Raw genomic sequence first — 16221 nt, 5'->3', positions numbered from 1 at the left:
AAGTCTCTTTAAAAAAATAAAAGTACATCCTAGAAGATAAAACGGTTGCGTTATGTCAAGGGGCAGCACCGTGATCAGGTGTTCCCCGCCGCGGCCCTATTTTTAGAGCAGATGGGCCCCGGGGCGGGCTCACGCTTGCGTTACAACAGCATGAGGCTGTTGCTGTGTTTGAGCACGGGTGCGGGCGCCAGCATGGAGAAGGCCCAACTGTACTCGGGGGAGATACTGGAAAGCTGACTAAGCAGAGACGTTTGGGGAGCACGTGCTCGGGATCGTTCGAGGAGGAGCCGGCCGAAAAGAGGAAGCCGCGTCAATCTTCTGTCTGCCTGCGGGGCACGGCAAGAAGCGAGGTGTCTGCCGCGCACCCCTGGGAGTGGTACGAAGCTGATTTATGCTCCGCTCAAACCATCCAAGCATGACGCAGCTGATCAGATAAAAGCGACCGTAACAATGGCTTTTAACGTTCTCCCTTGCCTTAGTTTTTCAGGCCCATCCCTACTTTCTGGGAAAATCGGGGGGAAAAGCAGCCAGCACTGGAGAATAGGGATGCCTGCGTTTCAGTTCTTGGCGAAGCTGGAGGCTGGCTTAGAAGGAAACCCGGGCTGCACATTGTGAGCCCTACAGAAGAGAGCATCGTCACCCTTAGCCGAAGCCTGGAGAAGGACGTTGGTGGCTGCGTTAGGACTTAAAAATTCCCTGCCCTGTGGGGAGACGGGACTTCAGCTGCCAGCAGCAGACAGCTGTCGGACCCCTCTCTTGCCGCTTGGCTCAGCTACAAAACCGCCTTGCCCCCAGCAGCAGCCCCACTGTAAGCCACGCAGCGCAAACGTCTGGCAAAAGACTCGATGGGAACACACCAGGAGAAGCATCCGCTCTGCATCTTCCCTCTAGGGCACCTTCAGGAAGGAGGTGTCGTTCTCCCTCACCTTCAGCACGAGGGTAATTCACACCCTTCCTTAAGCTCCCCCAAGAGCAAGGATTCAAACTGCAATACACTCTACATTAATTGAAACCTCTCAGCTTCACTGCTCCAGATGGAGCAACTTTCCCCCAGATGTTTTTCTCAGATGGACCAGGTGCTCTGCTCGAGACCCTTTTGGTGGGTGTCCTGGCCCTCATCAGAAAAGCAGCGCGATTTAAACATCTCAGCTGAAGCGTTTGGCTATCATAGGACATACGACTGTTAAAACAACCCCAAAGCAAAACTCAGACTTTGGGTTCACAGCAGGAACTTCTTTCCACAGGGGAAAGGCAGACCTAGACCCCTCCCAAGCCCTGGGAGCCCAGCCTCGTAAGATGCAAGTTCCCAAGCTCTGCAAGAGTGACATTCTGTCCACTGTCCCTTCAGAGCCCCCCCCAAGGGTGCTCATAGCCTTAATGCTCCACATTAAAACTAAAGCATTTACCCTGGTACTATTTTCCTCCCCTCTGCAGACGCCACTGAAAAAATAATTCGGTTGATTCAACTTAAACCGATGACAAGGGAGGAAAAATAATTGAACCTATTCACAGTTAAAGCTTTAACTAAAAGGCAATGCAGACAGTATTGTGAATACCGCTTTTAAACCTCTGTCCCACAAAAGGTGGGTTTTCTTGTAACCTTGAATTTAGAAAGCCAATGCTGATTCTGCCTCAGATTTCATCAGCTGCTCGCCGGCACCTGTGCCAGCTCTGCTCTGCTTCGGGAGCCGCACGCAGAGCCTCCTTTCATAAACATTAATGAGTCGGAGCTCATTTCGCAACCAGGCACAGCATTAATGGGAGTCACTTTAGCCTCTTCATTTCTCAACAGTTTTATTGCCTTTTAAGAAAATTTTTGTAAAATATAAATACAAAGGCAGGAGATTTACTTACAAAGTTAAAACACAGATCTCAAACATAAACACACAATTCAGAAAATTTAGTTTATGTACAGTTTCAAGCAACTTCAACATATGTTAGTTTTTCAATATTTTACAAGGTACAGAAAAAATAGTTCAAAGTCTTCTTTAAATAAAGAGCATAAAATGTTTAAACATATATAAACAATCCGGTTTGATGTGTGAAAACTAAATTTCACAGCTTTTAAATTAGGATATAAAAGTTCTTACAATTAGTTGATGTGTATGGATATGGTTTAATTTATATTACAAACTATTGAATTATATTCAATAGTGCTTACCTGGCCAAAGCAGGTAATTCTGTAAACAAAAAAACAAAAATAATATCACCAAGTGCCTTACCGAATTCTATCTCCCAAACAAGCCACACGACTTTGATCACATCACCTAGAAAAAGTATGTTCTGTGTAATCAGTGCTTTGTATGAAACAAAGTCAATGTGTGGGTGTATTCTTTAAAAAAAAAATGTGTTCCGAGTAATAACAAACTTATCCCAAAGCCTGTGTGCATTTAAAGAAACATTATATAACAATTTTGTAAAAACTGATTGAAGTTAAAAAAAAAATTCTTCCAAAATCCATCCAACTGGAATTCAGATCTCTTATATAAAGGAAAGATATTTTCATATTTAATAGTGTCCTTTCTTTACAGAAACAATTGCATTTGAACACATATACATAAAGAAGTAACTGTATAGAGCACTGTACATTAAATGGCCTGATGGTTCACCAGAGGATGTCAAAGGGAGGGTCCTCGTGCGGATGCAACCAGTGAAGCGAGGAGCCGAGCAAAGTCTTGAGTTCACTTGTAAACTCTACCAAGTCCAACAGCTCTTTGCTCTCTGGATTAAAAGCTTCAAGTTCTGTAGCGCAAGAGAACAACTGGCTGAGGGAAGTCTGTTTGTAAAACTCTGCCTCCGTGATGGTGACAACTTCCAGATTGGGGAAGTTGCAGCGGAAGATGCGAGATGACATTTTTAGCCTCTTCACCACGTCTGAGAGCAAAAGCCAGTTTCGTGGTCTGTGGAAGTGAAGGAGAAACAGGCTCCAATAACTGACGTTAAGTCACGGGCTTCTCGACTCTTCACCGTATTGCCGTGTGCCAAACCCTCCCGCACAAACAACCTCCCTGAAATCAAGACCATTGCCCAGGGGGGGCGAGTATAACAGATGTACAGGCGCGTACATATTTACTCATAGTTCCGCAGCTTTGGGAAAGGAGAGGGACCAGGCATGCCGGGGCACTGGAGCCTATACAAACCCAGGGCTCGTGGGCGCACGCGTGGGTCAGCAGCCATCCCTGCTGCTCACGTGGTTAAAGGCTTGCCTGGCTGAGCCCAACTCCCATTTAGCAAGTTAGGGGATGGCCTAGAGTTATAATCAGAAATTTCAGCACCTCTGACCTCCAGAGATGCCCATATTAAATACAAGTCAACAGAGGGGTTTTTCTCAGATTAATAATACAATTTTTTAATTTAAACCTGTTTTGCTGCAGACTCTGAACAGCAGTAGCAGTGTCATTTCATCATCCACAAAACCATGTCTACTCAGCAAAACAGAAGTTAAATAAAATTAAGAACACCTTACAAACATGATACCCAAATTTAAGTGCTAGAAGCACCTGTATTTTGGGGTGTTCTATCAAGGTGCCTACCTGGGACAAGGGAAAGCATTCGTGTTCAAACATCATTCGTTCAGCTCAAGAGTATGGCACTCAAAACACAGCCCCGACAAGTCAGCCTTTTCCCCCTCTCACCTCCTATTAGCTTATTTCTAAAAAGCCTGGCAGTTACAGTACTGCGCTCTCATTTACGTTAGATAAATGCAAATGCATTTCCTCACAGACACAAACTGCTACTCCCAAGCAGATCGTCTCAGCTATTTTTACCCCAAACCCTGTATTTGTTCTTACCCCTGAGAGAGACACACTTGAATGTTGTAACACGGCAAGGGGGGCTCATCCGAAAATTCAAATTCAAATACATCACTGAAGCCATCTTCGTCTTCATCACCTGGTCCAGGAGGATTTGCCAAGATGTCAAATCCAGATTCATCTTTTGGATCTAAATAAAATCGAATAAAGGTGCCAAGTCAGCACTGAAGAGACTGTTGCAGGTCTTGCTTTTTCTTCCAACAACGTGATCTGTAAATAAAATCAGTTTGCTTCCTTCCTAGCCTCCTCTACCATAAAAACAAAACAGCCCCCACCCCCACGTGCCGCATGTTTTGAAAGTCTCCGCATACAAAGAAATAAAGGGTAACATTTGCTCACCGCACACAGAGCTGCCATAGAAATCCCAGTACAAACCAGGGTCATCAACACTCCGACCTTGCAGGTCAGTTAAATATTCTGGAGAGGAAAAAACAACAACAAAAACATACTGATGAGAACATAAAGCTGGCAAGCTTAGCAGACTGTATGTCATACAGAGTCTCACTATGCACGCTCCATCCTTTCCATCAAATAAAACCCACACCATATTCCTGATGCCCATGCTACAAAAAACAACATATACACACACCATTCTTGCAAATATTCCTGGAATTCGCTTTTCTCCCGCACCCCTTCTTCCATCACATCAAATAATGACCCACCACATCAAATAATGACCCATGGTCTAACATGGACGGACCCAACCTTAAGCTTCAGCAACTGAGAGCGGCATTTCATTTTTGTGAAAGATAGGATATATCACACTTTTTCGCCTGCACAGTTATTCTGGATACCAACTTGGGGGTGAAACAGTGGCCCCAGAGAAAGTGACAGAAAAGGCTTTTCCACACAGATATGTTCAGATGTAATTCTTTTCTACAAACGTCATTTGGGAGATTTGCTAGTTGAGTTGATGAAAAGATACTAGGATTCAAGACGCTAAGAAGTCCAAGATACCAGACTTTACTGGAGTCTTGATACACCTATGTGCTTTCTACACTGCACCATTTAAACAGGTAAGTGGACGAGTACTTAAACTCATTGACTATGAACACTGCAAACATTTTCAGAGGTAAGTTATTAGGGAATGCAAGTGTCTTTATCCAAAACTAACAGGGAAAAAAACTAAAACCATGTTACAACATGGACGTGTTTAAAGACAAGAGCCTTTAATATAGTTTTACAGCATTTCAGATATAAAATGAGGCAGAACTTGCAAAAAAAACAAGTACTAGAAGGATAAAAAGCAGGACCACAGGAAAACGTGATTATGTTTAACAAACGGCTATTCGATTTGGCAAGTTTCTTATTTTCATTTCAAGCAGAAAACCAAAGGCACTGAAACAGCCAGCTGACCTCCTACGTACCAAATCTGATAGTGGCATAATCCTTACGACTTATTAAATGAGTTTCGGTTAGAAGGAGCCCCCATGCATGGCTACGCTTCCCACCTGCAGTCACCGCGTTTTTGCAGGCAGAGAGGGAGCTACTGCAGCCTACCCCAGCGCTCCTCAGCACGAAGACATTCCCGCTGGGCGGCTGAGGAATGTCCCTCCATTCACCACAGCCGGCAGAGCCCCGAGCAACATGGCCACGCACCTGTGAGGAAAGTCTCCATGAGCTCACTGTGGGTCATTTTCACGATGGTCCTTCCAGAGTAGGTCGCAAGCGTTGGATCAGCACCATAAGACAGTAACAGGCGGACAATTTCCAAGTGATCGTTTTCGACCGCGTCATGGATTGGTCTAGGGAAATAAAAAAAAAAATCACGGCGTTACATTTTGACTCAATACTATTATGCAAATGTGTCTGACAAGAAACTTCTGACTTCAGATCAAAGTTATTTATAGAAAATAACACTATTAATACAGCTGCCAATCATCTCGTCGGTTTTACTTGCACATCATCTCCTCCCCTCTTGTCTTTTGACAGTCAGGCTGCTTGGGGCAGGTATTTCTGTTATATCTATTCATTGCTGTACGTATTTCGAGGGCCAGTAAAGTAATTACACCGCTGTAACAGAAAGCAGGAGTTTGCGTGAAGCTTCACAAACATCATTTTGCTGCAAGTCACTCTACCATTCCAAATCTCTGCCAATTTAACAGCATGCTGTGGAGTAAGGGCTCATTCAGCCTGCCTCTGGGCAAGCACGGAAATCAGTTACCCAAAGCTCCTAAATTATGTACACAGAAATAAGTTATGAGAATTTGCTAGGAATTAAACCTCCGCTCTATATCCTCTTTAAATAGTACTTGCAAATGTATTTGCAGCACAATTCAACCCTTCTACTTGGAGAATAGAAAAACATGTTATTTTAAGTTTAGTCCACCTAGAAGTTAATGCATTTTACGTGGCACGAGCAATCTATACAAGCTCAGACATAGATTTTGTGAGCCTACAGAAGGATTATTCATTAATGCACATGCCTGTAATTCCAGGTTTAGAATTCCTTATCGCTAATTATAAATCGCATTAACTTTTGCCTTTAAAATTGATTATATGTAACAGGGAGTTGTCTGAAAGTAGAATATATTACCCTTTAGACTAATGAAGATGTGTTAAAATCCCATCTTTTCCTTACAGGGTGATGAGCAGGGAACTGAAAGGGGAGTCAAATGCAGTGGCCAGTAATCATGGCAGTTCAACTCAACTCAACACTCCTTCTCCTTTAGGCTGTCTACACCACTGCACCCCAACAAACTTTCAAGCCCTCAAAGAGATGTATTAAAAAGCAAGAGAAGTAAGGAAGAACTTGAACCAGGATCACATACGGTCTTCCTGGAAAGCTTTCAAGAATGACATTATAAGGAGAAGTCATTTGGAAGCACAGACTAGCAAACCCCTGAGCTCCGTCTACCAATCTGCCACGCAATGCTTGGCTAACAACCGGAGCTGAAACGCCCTCCTGCGAAGAGGCCACGTCCCCACTCCGGCCACATGCAGTAATGTCCCCTCTATGTCACCACCGCTTCTGTACGGGCTGGCGTCCACGTGAGCTCAGGACAGAGCAGCGGCAGATCAGAACAGCCAGAAGAGGAAGGCACGCCACCGTTTCCCATCTATCACATAGCGCCGATGGTAGGAGAGTGACTCTGATCCATCTCAAAAAGAATTATGTTCCAGGTGTGTTTACTCAAGTATTTTCCAGTGGGCTGTGACTCAGGGCAATTAACATCTGTCACGTGTGAAGCACTCTCACTTGCCCCCACCTTGCTGGAAAGCTGTACGCAGTTTTGGGTTTGGCATATGCACGCTGTATTGACGCAAGGAGCTGCACTTGAAGAGTTTGAGGCTCGTTCCCTATGGAGAAGGCTTATCCCGCACTGCCTGTCTCCTGCGCGCCCCAGGCCACCAACACAGCAAACGGGTGATCCTCGAGCTCCTGAGCACAGTCCTCAGTCCAGCTCGTGCCACCCCTCAGACCCCCAGCACCGGAGAGCACAACACGTGCATGCCTTCAAAGCCCGATGGGCCGCTCTTTAGAAAAGCCACTTTCAAATTCAAAGACCAGGGAGGTTCGTGAGGTCTTGCAAAGGGTCAGAATATCCCCTTCTCAATTTCTCAGGTAAAGTCTTTTATCACTGAAACGATCTGACACCCTTGGGACAGACGGCGCTGGAGAAGCCAGCATTCCCAGGGCCCCCGCAAGCCTCACCCTCCCACCTACGGAGGGAGTCCCACGGTCCCGGTGCTTCCACACAGGGACTGCCGCCGCAGCACCACGTGCCTACGCAGCACCCCGCGCATCCAGGACCTGGCCGGCGCTAAACACCCCAGGCGATACAACGCCAAGAGGTAACAAATAACAGGGGTGCTGACACGGAGGCTGAAGAAGTATCGGGTGTTTCTGGCTGTCAGCAAGCATCTGAGGCCCAAGCTGTCGGGTCACGACACTCCGAGCATCCACAGTGGGAAAGGTCAGCCTTGCTGCAAACCCTCCTGTCCCCCACTGGGCATGAAGCATCCCTGGCTGAAAGTCTGGCAACAGGCACCAGGAACAGATGAGAGTTTCAGCTGCCGCCAAATGCTAGGGACGCTTTTTCTTCCCCGCTCCCTCATTTTACTAGAGTCTTTAATTTTGAACTGTTTTCCATTTTATTTTAGAATTAGGATTTTCTGGTTGGGGCGGGGGAGGGGGTGTTGTGGGTTTATTGGTTTGTGGGTTTTCTTGTTTGGCTTTTTTTTTTTTTTAACTGACTTACCTAAGTGGTTTTTGAAGCAGTAATGAATTCAAGATGATCCTTTAACTTATTAAAAACAGCATCTAAATCACAGCCCAGTGTTTCAATCGATTTAACGACACCCGGATGAGTTTATTAAAGGGCGCCTGGGCATTCCCTAGGAAGGAAACATCGCAGCGCATGGGCTGTAACCCCAGAATGGGACCCCCCTCCTCTCCCTGGGGCCACCCAGCCCAGCACAGCCGTGCAGACAGGGGCACAGGCAGCGGAGCATGCAGCAGAGCAGGCAGCAGAGCAGGCAGTGGGGCAGGGAGACCCGTCTCTGTCGCCTGCCAGAGCACAGGGAGGCCGCCCCGGGCCCGAGACGGGACTTTATAGAGGCAAGGGGAAGGAAAGGCGCAGTAAAGCCATGCGGAAGGAGGAAGAACAATAAACAGAAGGAAGGAAAGGGAGGAAAGAAAACACTGGTGGGGAGGGGGGAAAAAAAGGAGATTCCCCATAGATAAGGCAGGGGGACAAAAGCAATAACAGAGTGCTGACAGACTCTTTTACTGGCTAGCACAGCTTATTTGGCAAGCTCATGAGCGGGACCATGCAAAGGCACCGCTACTCATGTTTGCTTCTCCCACCAGGACTGGCAGAGGATGGAGTATTTTTCAGTCTTGGCGGAGTTTAACCATCCTCTTCGTAGCACGCAAAAGTGACTACTAGAGTCGGCAACTTTTTCCGATGGGAAAAAAAAGATCCCTGGGAGTCCTCTCACTGGGCTGGTTTGCCCATATAATCTTTTCCGCCCTGAGCATCGTGGAAATAAACACTCTCTATCCCTAATGGTACAGTTAACGGGAGTACAGCTCATTTCTAAAACAAACCCTTCAAAAGGCCCCAGAAGGATCCGGGGACATTCAAGAGCTGCAATATCCTACAGGAGACACACGTCTCAACCCTCTCTTGTGTACTGTCGAATTCTTCCTACTATTTTTACCGCTACTAGAGTTAGGAAAACATTTCACTGGGGGTTTATCATTCCATCACCAAAATTATAAACTATTTAGACCCGTCAGGGTTTGCTCTCAGTCTTTCAGGCACCACCAGAATTTCCTCACTGCAAGAAGAGGTCTCATAACTCGCCGAGCAATACTGTATCTTGGTGTTTTATTTTTATTTCCATCTACTCTATTATGCAACCCTGCCCCACGGAAGAGGCAAGGCACAAGTTGCAGGAGGGCAGCTACACCGGCTGCCTCTTCTTTAACGCAATTAGCTGCTGGAGGGTATCACTCTGCCAAGACCAGCTGAAAGGACGCAGGAAGAGAGCCATCTTGGCATGGTCCTCCCAGGGAATAAATAAAAAGGGCTGAGCTCATCAGCTGCCAGCGAGAAGGATAAAGCAAAACTGGCTGCGGAGGGTGAATCTAGCGAACGGACTCTGAAGCAATGGAGAGGCCTTGCTACCAGGCAGGAGATGCCTGTATTTTTGGCACGTTGGCTTTGTTTTTAAAGCGGCGCTGGTTCAGCTAGGGCATGCATGGAGGTAAGAAGAGAAGAACAAGGGGGTAAGGCCAAATGCACCAGCAACCATCCTTGCTAATGTCAGGCGCTGGTCGTCTTATGCCCCTTGTTGAGCTACCGCACTCACTGGGGTCCTGTCAGGGAAGGAAAGCGCTCACCTCTTAAGCACAGTCTATTATTATTTATAGGTAAGACGATTAAGAGCCCTTAGTGACTGTAGCACCTCTGAGACAGGTCTTAAAGATCTTGCCCCGTTCTACAATAATCTTTGATTAGCTACTAATTCAGCAGCAGAGCGCTTGTGTATTCAGGGGCTGCAGGCACTGCATTTGGAGGGCCAGGCTCAGCATTGAGTTTAAGGGGGACAACAGCAGCAGACCGCTGTATTTAGCCCGGCCAGATGCGCCATGCATAGGGCAGAGAGAGGCCACGGTGTGCCACAGGTAGCAGAGCCCCAGCGCTGAGCCCAGGGTGAAGGGAAGGAACGCACTGTACCTACACCACCCCGCCGCCGCAACGCCGCCACCTCCTTGCCCTGCCTCTACAGCCTGGCGCTTCATTTGGGTTTGGCTTCACCAAGATTTCCGACAGCGTCAGAAACCAGAGGCCGAAAGCCAGCCCTAGGTACGGAACTCGCGACAGACTGGCTGCGCAGGGACGGAAAAGGCAACGCCAAAGCCAGAGGCTCGGGTCTCTGCTTCGCTTTCAAAACGTGAACACGCACGCAAAGCCACCACGGTGACGGGAGCACCTGCCGCACGCCGGGCAGGACGGCAAGGAGAGATGGTGCGGACTTCGCAGAACTCTCCTACATCCTTCACGTTCGCACGGATGCTTTGTTCAGAGCGAAGCCATACCCTCACTTGTCACAACTTCACAGAGTGCCCTCCGGAAAGTTGACCACAGAGGCAAGCAGGCACCGATGTAACGCAGACCAAAGCTTCAGGCAGGTGGGATCCAAGTGACGCCCCAGGCTGCCACACTAACAAACGCAGCATATGCAGTTACATCACAGCTCGTGCAGTTACATCACAGCTCTTTGCAGATTTACGTTAAACTGGCTGAACAGAACTAAACACGTCCGCTGTTACCATCTGGAGACTTGAAAGCTTCCAGCATGACCGAAAATATCTTTGGCTAGTGGGCCTGTGAGGTGGCAGAGGGGGCAACAATAAGACATATCCAGTGTAGTCATAAAAGCAGGGGAGGGGGATAAGTCTTTGATGGTAGGTTTGTTTGGGGTTTTTTTGTTTTTGAGATTTAAATTTCTTACCAAGGGGTGAACATGTTCAGGAATTTGCATTTTAAAAGCAATACAATTGAGGAAGACTGACACTTCTTTCCTCCTAAAAGTTAGAGGAGAAAAACTTACTGAGGCTTCAGGACAGAAATGGGATTTGTTTTATGAATGTCATGGTTTACTCTACAGAGTCACAGAAGTCTGGCCCTACCAAAAGGCAGGGGACAATGCGGATCAGAAGCTCCTTACAGAAGCTTCTGCTCTCTTGTCTTGCTCAATTCAGGGCAGCTAGACCATCTTTTATCTGTATATTAGATATGTTTTGGATCCACACTGTCTGTTGGGCAGCTTTAAAAAAAAAAAGTCTCCCATCAGAAAACAAAGGGGACCACAAGCTGAGTTATGATATTACCATCTATGATCAGATCATTGTTATGTTCATTTCTAAAATGCATTTTCCCCAAAACAACTTTTCAGGGTACATAAGCCACGTTTCTTTCTTGAAAATCAGCTCCATCTGTGAATCGAAATCAAAATGTGGACTCTGAACAGGCAGGTGATTAAGACTGGTCAGAAACTTGGGGTTAATTCTCTCTACAGGTTATTCTGGTGAGACAAAAATAATTTAGGTAATAATTTATGGCAACTCGCTGCTGTTGCACAGGTCATGTATTGTGAAGTTGGAGACAGCAGAAAATGCGGGGCTGTTTGTCAGCCTAGAGAGCCGAGACGTCTCACGAAGAAGTGGGAGATGGAGAAGGAATCTGACAATCCAGCCAGAGTTTCAATGTTTCTCCAGAAAGGTTTCCTTTCGGCCGTGATGGGCCGGTAACGACAGACCATCATGAACTTCTAATGGACCATCCTAACCAGCCCTCTTGGGACTTTTGTTTTCCTGACTCCTCCCTTCCCAAGTTAATAAATAAAGAGCTTAGAAACAAAAGAGACAGACTCTTAGTTATGCTAATTTTACCTCCCTGGCTATTCGGATGGTGATAGTGAATGCGATAAACCATTTAAGATAACAAGCTGCAGGAGCTTCGCAGAATACAAAGCGAGCCGTCCCCAAAATGCATAGACTGGATAATGTTCTGTGTATGCTGTGGAAAAGTTAACGCAAGGTCAGCCCCGCAGAGAAGGTCAAAGAGGTACTTTAAGAGATGCACAAGAAGCTTAAAAAAGATGCGGAGCAGCATTTCTATTAAAAAAAAAAAAATCTCACTGTCTATTCTGCGAGCACAGGAACTAAGGAACCTTGCTACTTTGTGAGGGAAAGGAAAAAAAAGCCTAATTCGACATAAAAAAAAAAAAAAACCAAAATATCAAATGAGCAGATACAGTTTATAACAGTTCAGGAAAACAACATTTTTATATAGTGTATATAGGACTCGCACACCCAATCCTCGCAAAACCCTGAAGCGCTCTTAAAAGTAACCCTGCTAACAAGGCAAAGTCCACTCTTCCGGCACAACTCAAAGGACCTGGAGCGCATATGAGCGGGGCTGCAGCTCAAGTATCGCTCCTTCCTGCCCTGCAGCTGGGAATTTCACAAACTCTTTTAATAACACCAAAACAAACGTATTAAAATTCCCTGAGGAAAAAAAAATTACACTGAACTCAAGTGACAACGAAAGCGTGCCCCCGCCGCTTTATTAACCGGCGAGTGGAGGAGGTCCCCGAGCCCTGCACGCTCCTGCCCAAAGAACAGCGATAAGGGGACCACAGCACGTCACCCGCTCGGGGGGTTCCACGCAGGATGGGAAGGGGGACAAGGGGAGAATACAGAAGCCGAGAAGGGAAGGGGCGCTTTCTCCCACCATCATGACTGAAGAAACTACTGCCCGGTGGTGGTGACCACCCAAAGCTGGGCCGGGGGTGCTGCTAACCTGGTTCCATCCTGAGCGCTGCAGTTGACGTCAGCCCCGTACTCCAGGAGATGCCGCACGATGCTCAGCCAGCCTCTGGCACAGGCCTCGTGCAGGGCACAGTAACCCGCGTTGTCACGATGATTCACATCACACACCTTGTTTTCCAAACAATACAGAACCACTTCCTGGAAATGGGAGGAAAAAACAGATACACTGAGTTATTTCTTGCCGCAGAGATGCACAGATTTCCTGAAGGAAAAGGCAAGGGGAAAAGGGCAAAACACAAAACCCCTATGATATAAGTTACCCTCTTTGAGACAGGTCAGTCAAAAGGAAAAGAAAAGGGGAAGCCATTGAAAGTCCTGCTTCTTCAGAAGACACAGCGGAGACCACGAGCAGACCAGCTCGTGCAAAGCAGCACCGAGCGCTCCACGCCACGCAGGGATCTGCCCGTGGCCCCCAATGTCAGGAACTGTCACAGAGGGGGAACGTGCAAATTTCGCAGACAAAACTCAACAGCTTTCCACTTCTCAAAACTTCCATATGTAAAGCTAGCAGGAAGGTTTTTACTCTTACATCTGCGTTTTTTAGCAGAAAATTCTGCAAGCACAACAGCAGCACAGCCGACGTCAGTTTGATTTTAAAAAGAAAAAGCGCGTGACCCGAAACAAAACACATTTAAGACACACAAAGGACGGTTTGCTGTCGGCAAACAAAAAAAAAAAAAAAAAAAAAGCCCAGCTCTATCAAGATGAGGGAAATCCCATTTTCACCCACCCTGGTTTTCTGCATGCAGAACTAAAGCCAGGCACCAGGTTCCAATAACGAGCCCGGCGCCGTGGGAAGCCATGTGAATTTAACACAATTCATCTTGCAGTCAAATATACCACGGTCGAAAGCCTAGGCCAGACTCAGCTCTAAGCTGTCGCACAGCCTTGAAACAATGACTGCTCCATCACTCAACCAAAAATTTAGGATGGTGCGAGTCTTCCTCGATTTGTCTCAGATGCAAAAGAGAAAAAAAGAAACCCACTCACATTTCTAAGTGATGCTGCATGTATAAAATAGCCCCCACATTCCCAGATTAGTGGCAAGCTATTAATTTTGCGTTTGCTCCTCTCAAAGGCTGAGCGACATCCTTGCAAAGCGGGATACGGCGTGGAGGGGGCGAGTGTTTGCTTTGCCGAAGCAAGAGAATAAAACAACCACCGGGCGCGATGCATTTATTCTTCCCGTTTCAAAATCTACCGGAAAGCCCACAATAATCTGTGCTCTGGATATACCTGACCCGAGAGCTGGTATCCAGGATACAGCATGAAGCTGCTCTTTTAGCAGGCCCGCACTAACCAGGCTAAAGCGGGGAGCTAATGAGCCGCCCGTCCCAGGCACCAGAGCATCCCCCTCACCTGCTGCCGGGACGGAGCGGTCCACCACCCACACCTGATACACCCACAGGTCTAACCTGGGATCCCCACAATCCCCCCTCTCACCGAACAGGGGCTCTTCACGTTCCTGCTCATCAGCCCAAAGGCCAAAAATCAGTCCAGAAAGGATGCTCTTTACCCTGCACTCGCTCAAGCCCTTAAAAAAGGGTTGTGTGAAATTATACCCTGCAGGTAGGAATTTTCCTTCAAAACCAGACCACCCTGCCAAGCAAATTAGCAGATGGATATAGGTAGCAGAAGCGGCTGCCGTATTCAGCTCCACTTTTAGCATGCAGTTACCATTTAAAATAGATTCTGCAACTCAAAATAAAGGAACAACTTTCATCTATTTTTGTAAAAAGGAAAGGCTCGTCCTAGGGCGGAATACCTACTACTGGACGAAAAGGCTAATTTTGTCGAGCAATTCTGTGTTAAGAGGCTATAAGAAGAATGCCATTAACCACAAAATGTAACCATAAAGACCATAAAACTCTACATTGTTAATTAATTAAATGCCTCATTAACTTTTTTTAACATGATTTATTCAATTTACAAAAAAATTAGCCATCACTGCTGAACACGGGAACATGTGGTGCCGCAAACACACTTTTGGTTTCATAAGCATCTCTCGCTAACATTAGACAAAGGCTGTGAAAGTGCCACGGGGCAATTTAATGTCTGTTCAGGTGCTCCATTTAAACCAGCAATCTGAAAATCACTCGCAGTTAATCCAAAGAGTCAAGCTAGCACGTCACCAGCCAAGATATGTGCCACTGCCGCTTCTGCTGCCTGCAGTTTGTTAGCCAAATTGCAAACACCAAGGTTAGAAGGTGCATGCAAACATGCATCCTCCATCCTCCTCTACAAAGAGGTGCGCTTCGCTTTAGTCTCTCCCACCCGTGCTCTGCAGCAACTCCTGCCCCTTTTCCAAGGGAAGGGGTCAGCATCCTCCTGCACATGCCCCATGCCCTGTGCATCCCCCATGCCCTGTGCATCCCCCACGCCCTGGGCAAGCATGCTGCCACCAAGAAGCGTTATTCCATCCCACCCAACCTCAAAACACGGCCCTTGGGCGAGGCGTTATAAGCTGAGCCGTAAGGCTTCCCTGCAGCACTGTGCCAAACTCCAGAAGTGATGCTCGTCCCCTGGCTGGGTGCGGGAGCCCCAAGGGAGCTGTGCGAGCGCCAGGACGATGCTCAGGAGCTCCTGTGGCGGTGCCACCAGCGACCCATGAGGGCTGGACCCTCGCGTGAGGCATCCCCAGGGCAAACCCTCTCTCCCTGCCTGGATAAAACCCTGTATTCATGAGTGTTCCATCTTTCCCCCACCCCTACCACACACCACACGTTCCTCTAACTTCACTGCCTTCCCAGGCAGGATTTAATCCCAAATTCACCAGAGAACTTTCCGAGTCCAGGCTCGCACCAAAAAGCAACAAGCGGCACAAAGACAGCCAGTGTTTCCTCTCCCATCAAATGCATTATGCAAGCCTTTTGTAGTTTTTTCCCAAAAAGACTTTACGCTCCCTATAATTCCCCTTTCACAAAAAGTAAATTACAGTTTTAAGACTACTATTACCTCAAGTCATTTGTTTCAAATGGGGAAAACAGAATGGATTCGAGAGCTCCCATACCCTGGGTTGCGAACATCCTGATGAAGCAAGGCCCGGTGCAGAAGCCTAGTGAAGAAAAGCGAAAGCTTCCCACCAGCTTCGGCAGGGTTTTGCTCAGCCCGTATGGATTTCCAGCACCGAAGACCATTTGCCGCACTGTCTCTAAGTAGCCTTGTTGGCTGCAGCCCTGCAATTTGTCTGACCAGACACAAGCCGCATTTGTCCTTCGATGTTTCACTCACGTCAGCTTTTACACGAAAAATCGTAACCGCCTGTGTCCTCCCTTCCTGCAGCTATCTGGGGCACATCCACTCTGTGCAGCTGAGAGTGGGGCAGAGGCACCTGAGCTAGTGGCATTTGGGCTCCTCACGGGTCCAGGAGCAATATATACAGCTCACCAGCATCTTTGCACGTCAAAGGTGCCAGCACTGGCCTCTGGGATTCTGGTGGGATCCCTGCACGGCCGCCGGGCATCCCTGCTGCAAAGGCAGGCAGGCAGCCAAGGGCAGGCACGAGTTCACCCAGTCTCAGCGCAGAGCTGTCGCTGCTGCTCTGCCCCACAGAACACCCCT

The 16221-nt window shown here is 47.4% G+C and overlaps 1 protein-coding gene across 1 annotated transcript; it reads right to left on the bottom strand.

The window, feature by feature from the left end:
* Window positions 1-1775: 1775 nt before the first annotated feature.
* On the bottom strand, window positions 1776-12798 carry LOC104615795 (BCL-6 corepressor-like; the record flags this gene model as incomplete). The annotated part of the gene is made up of 5 exons (XM_010290866.1): window positions 1776-2900; window positions 3792-3942; window positions 4152-4229; window positions 5412-5557; window positions 12632-12798. Coding segments are annotated over 5 exons (837 nt in total), but the record flags the coding sequence as incomplete, so codon positions are not given.
* Between the last annotated feature and the right edge of the window lie 3423 nt (window positions 12799-16221).

The sequence above is a fragment of the Phaethon lepturus genome, unplaced genomic scaffold (genome assembly GCF_000687285.1).
Source record: "Phaethon lepturus isolate BGI_N335 unplaced genomic scaffold, ASM68728v1 scaffold17217, whole genome shotgun sequence".
Lineage (NCBI taxonomy): Eukaryota > Metazoa > Chordata > Aves > Phaethontiformes > Phaethontidae > Phaethon > Phaethon lepturus.
This window is presented reverse-complemented; position numbering and strand designations above follow the sequence as displayed.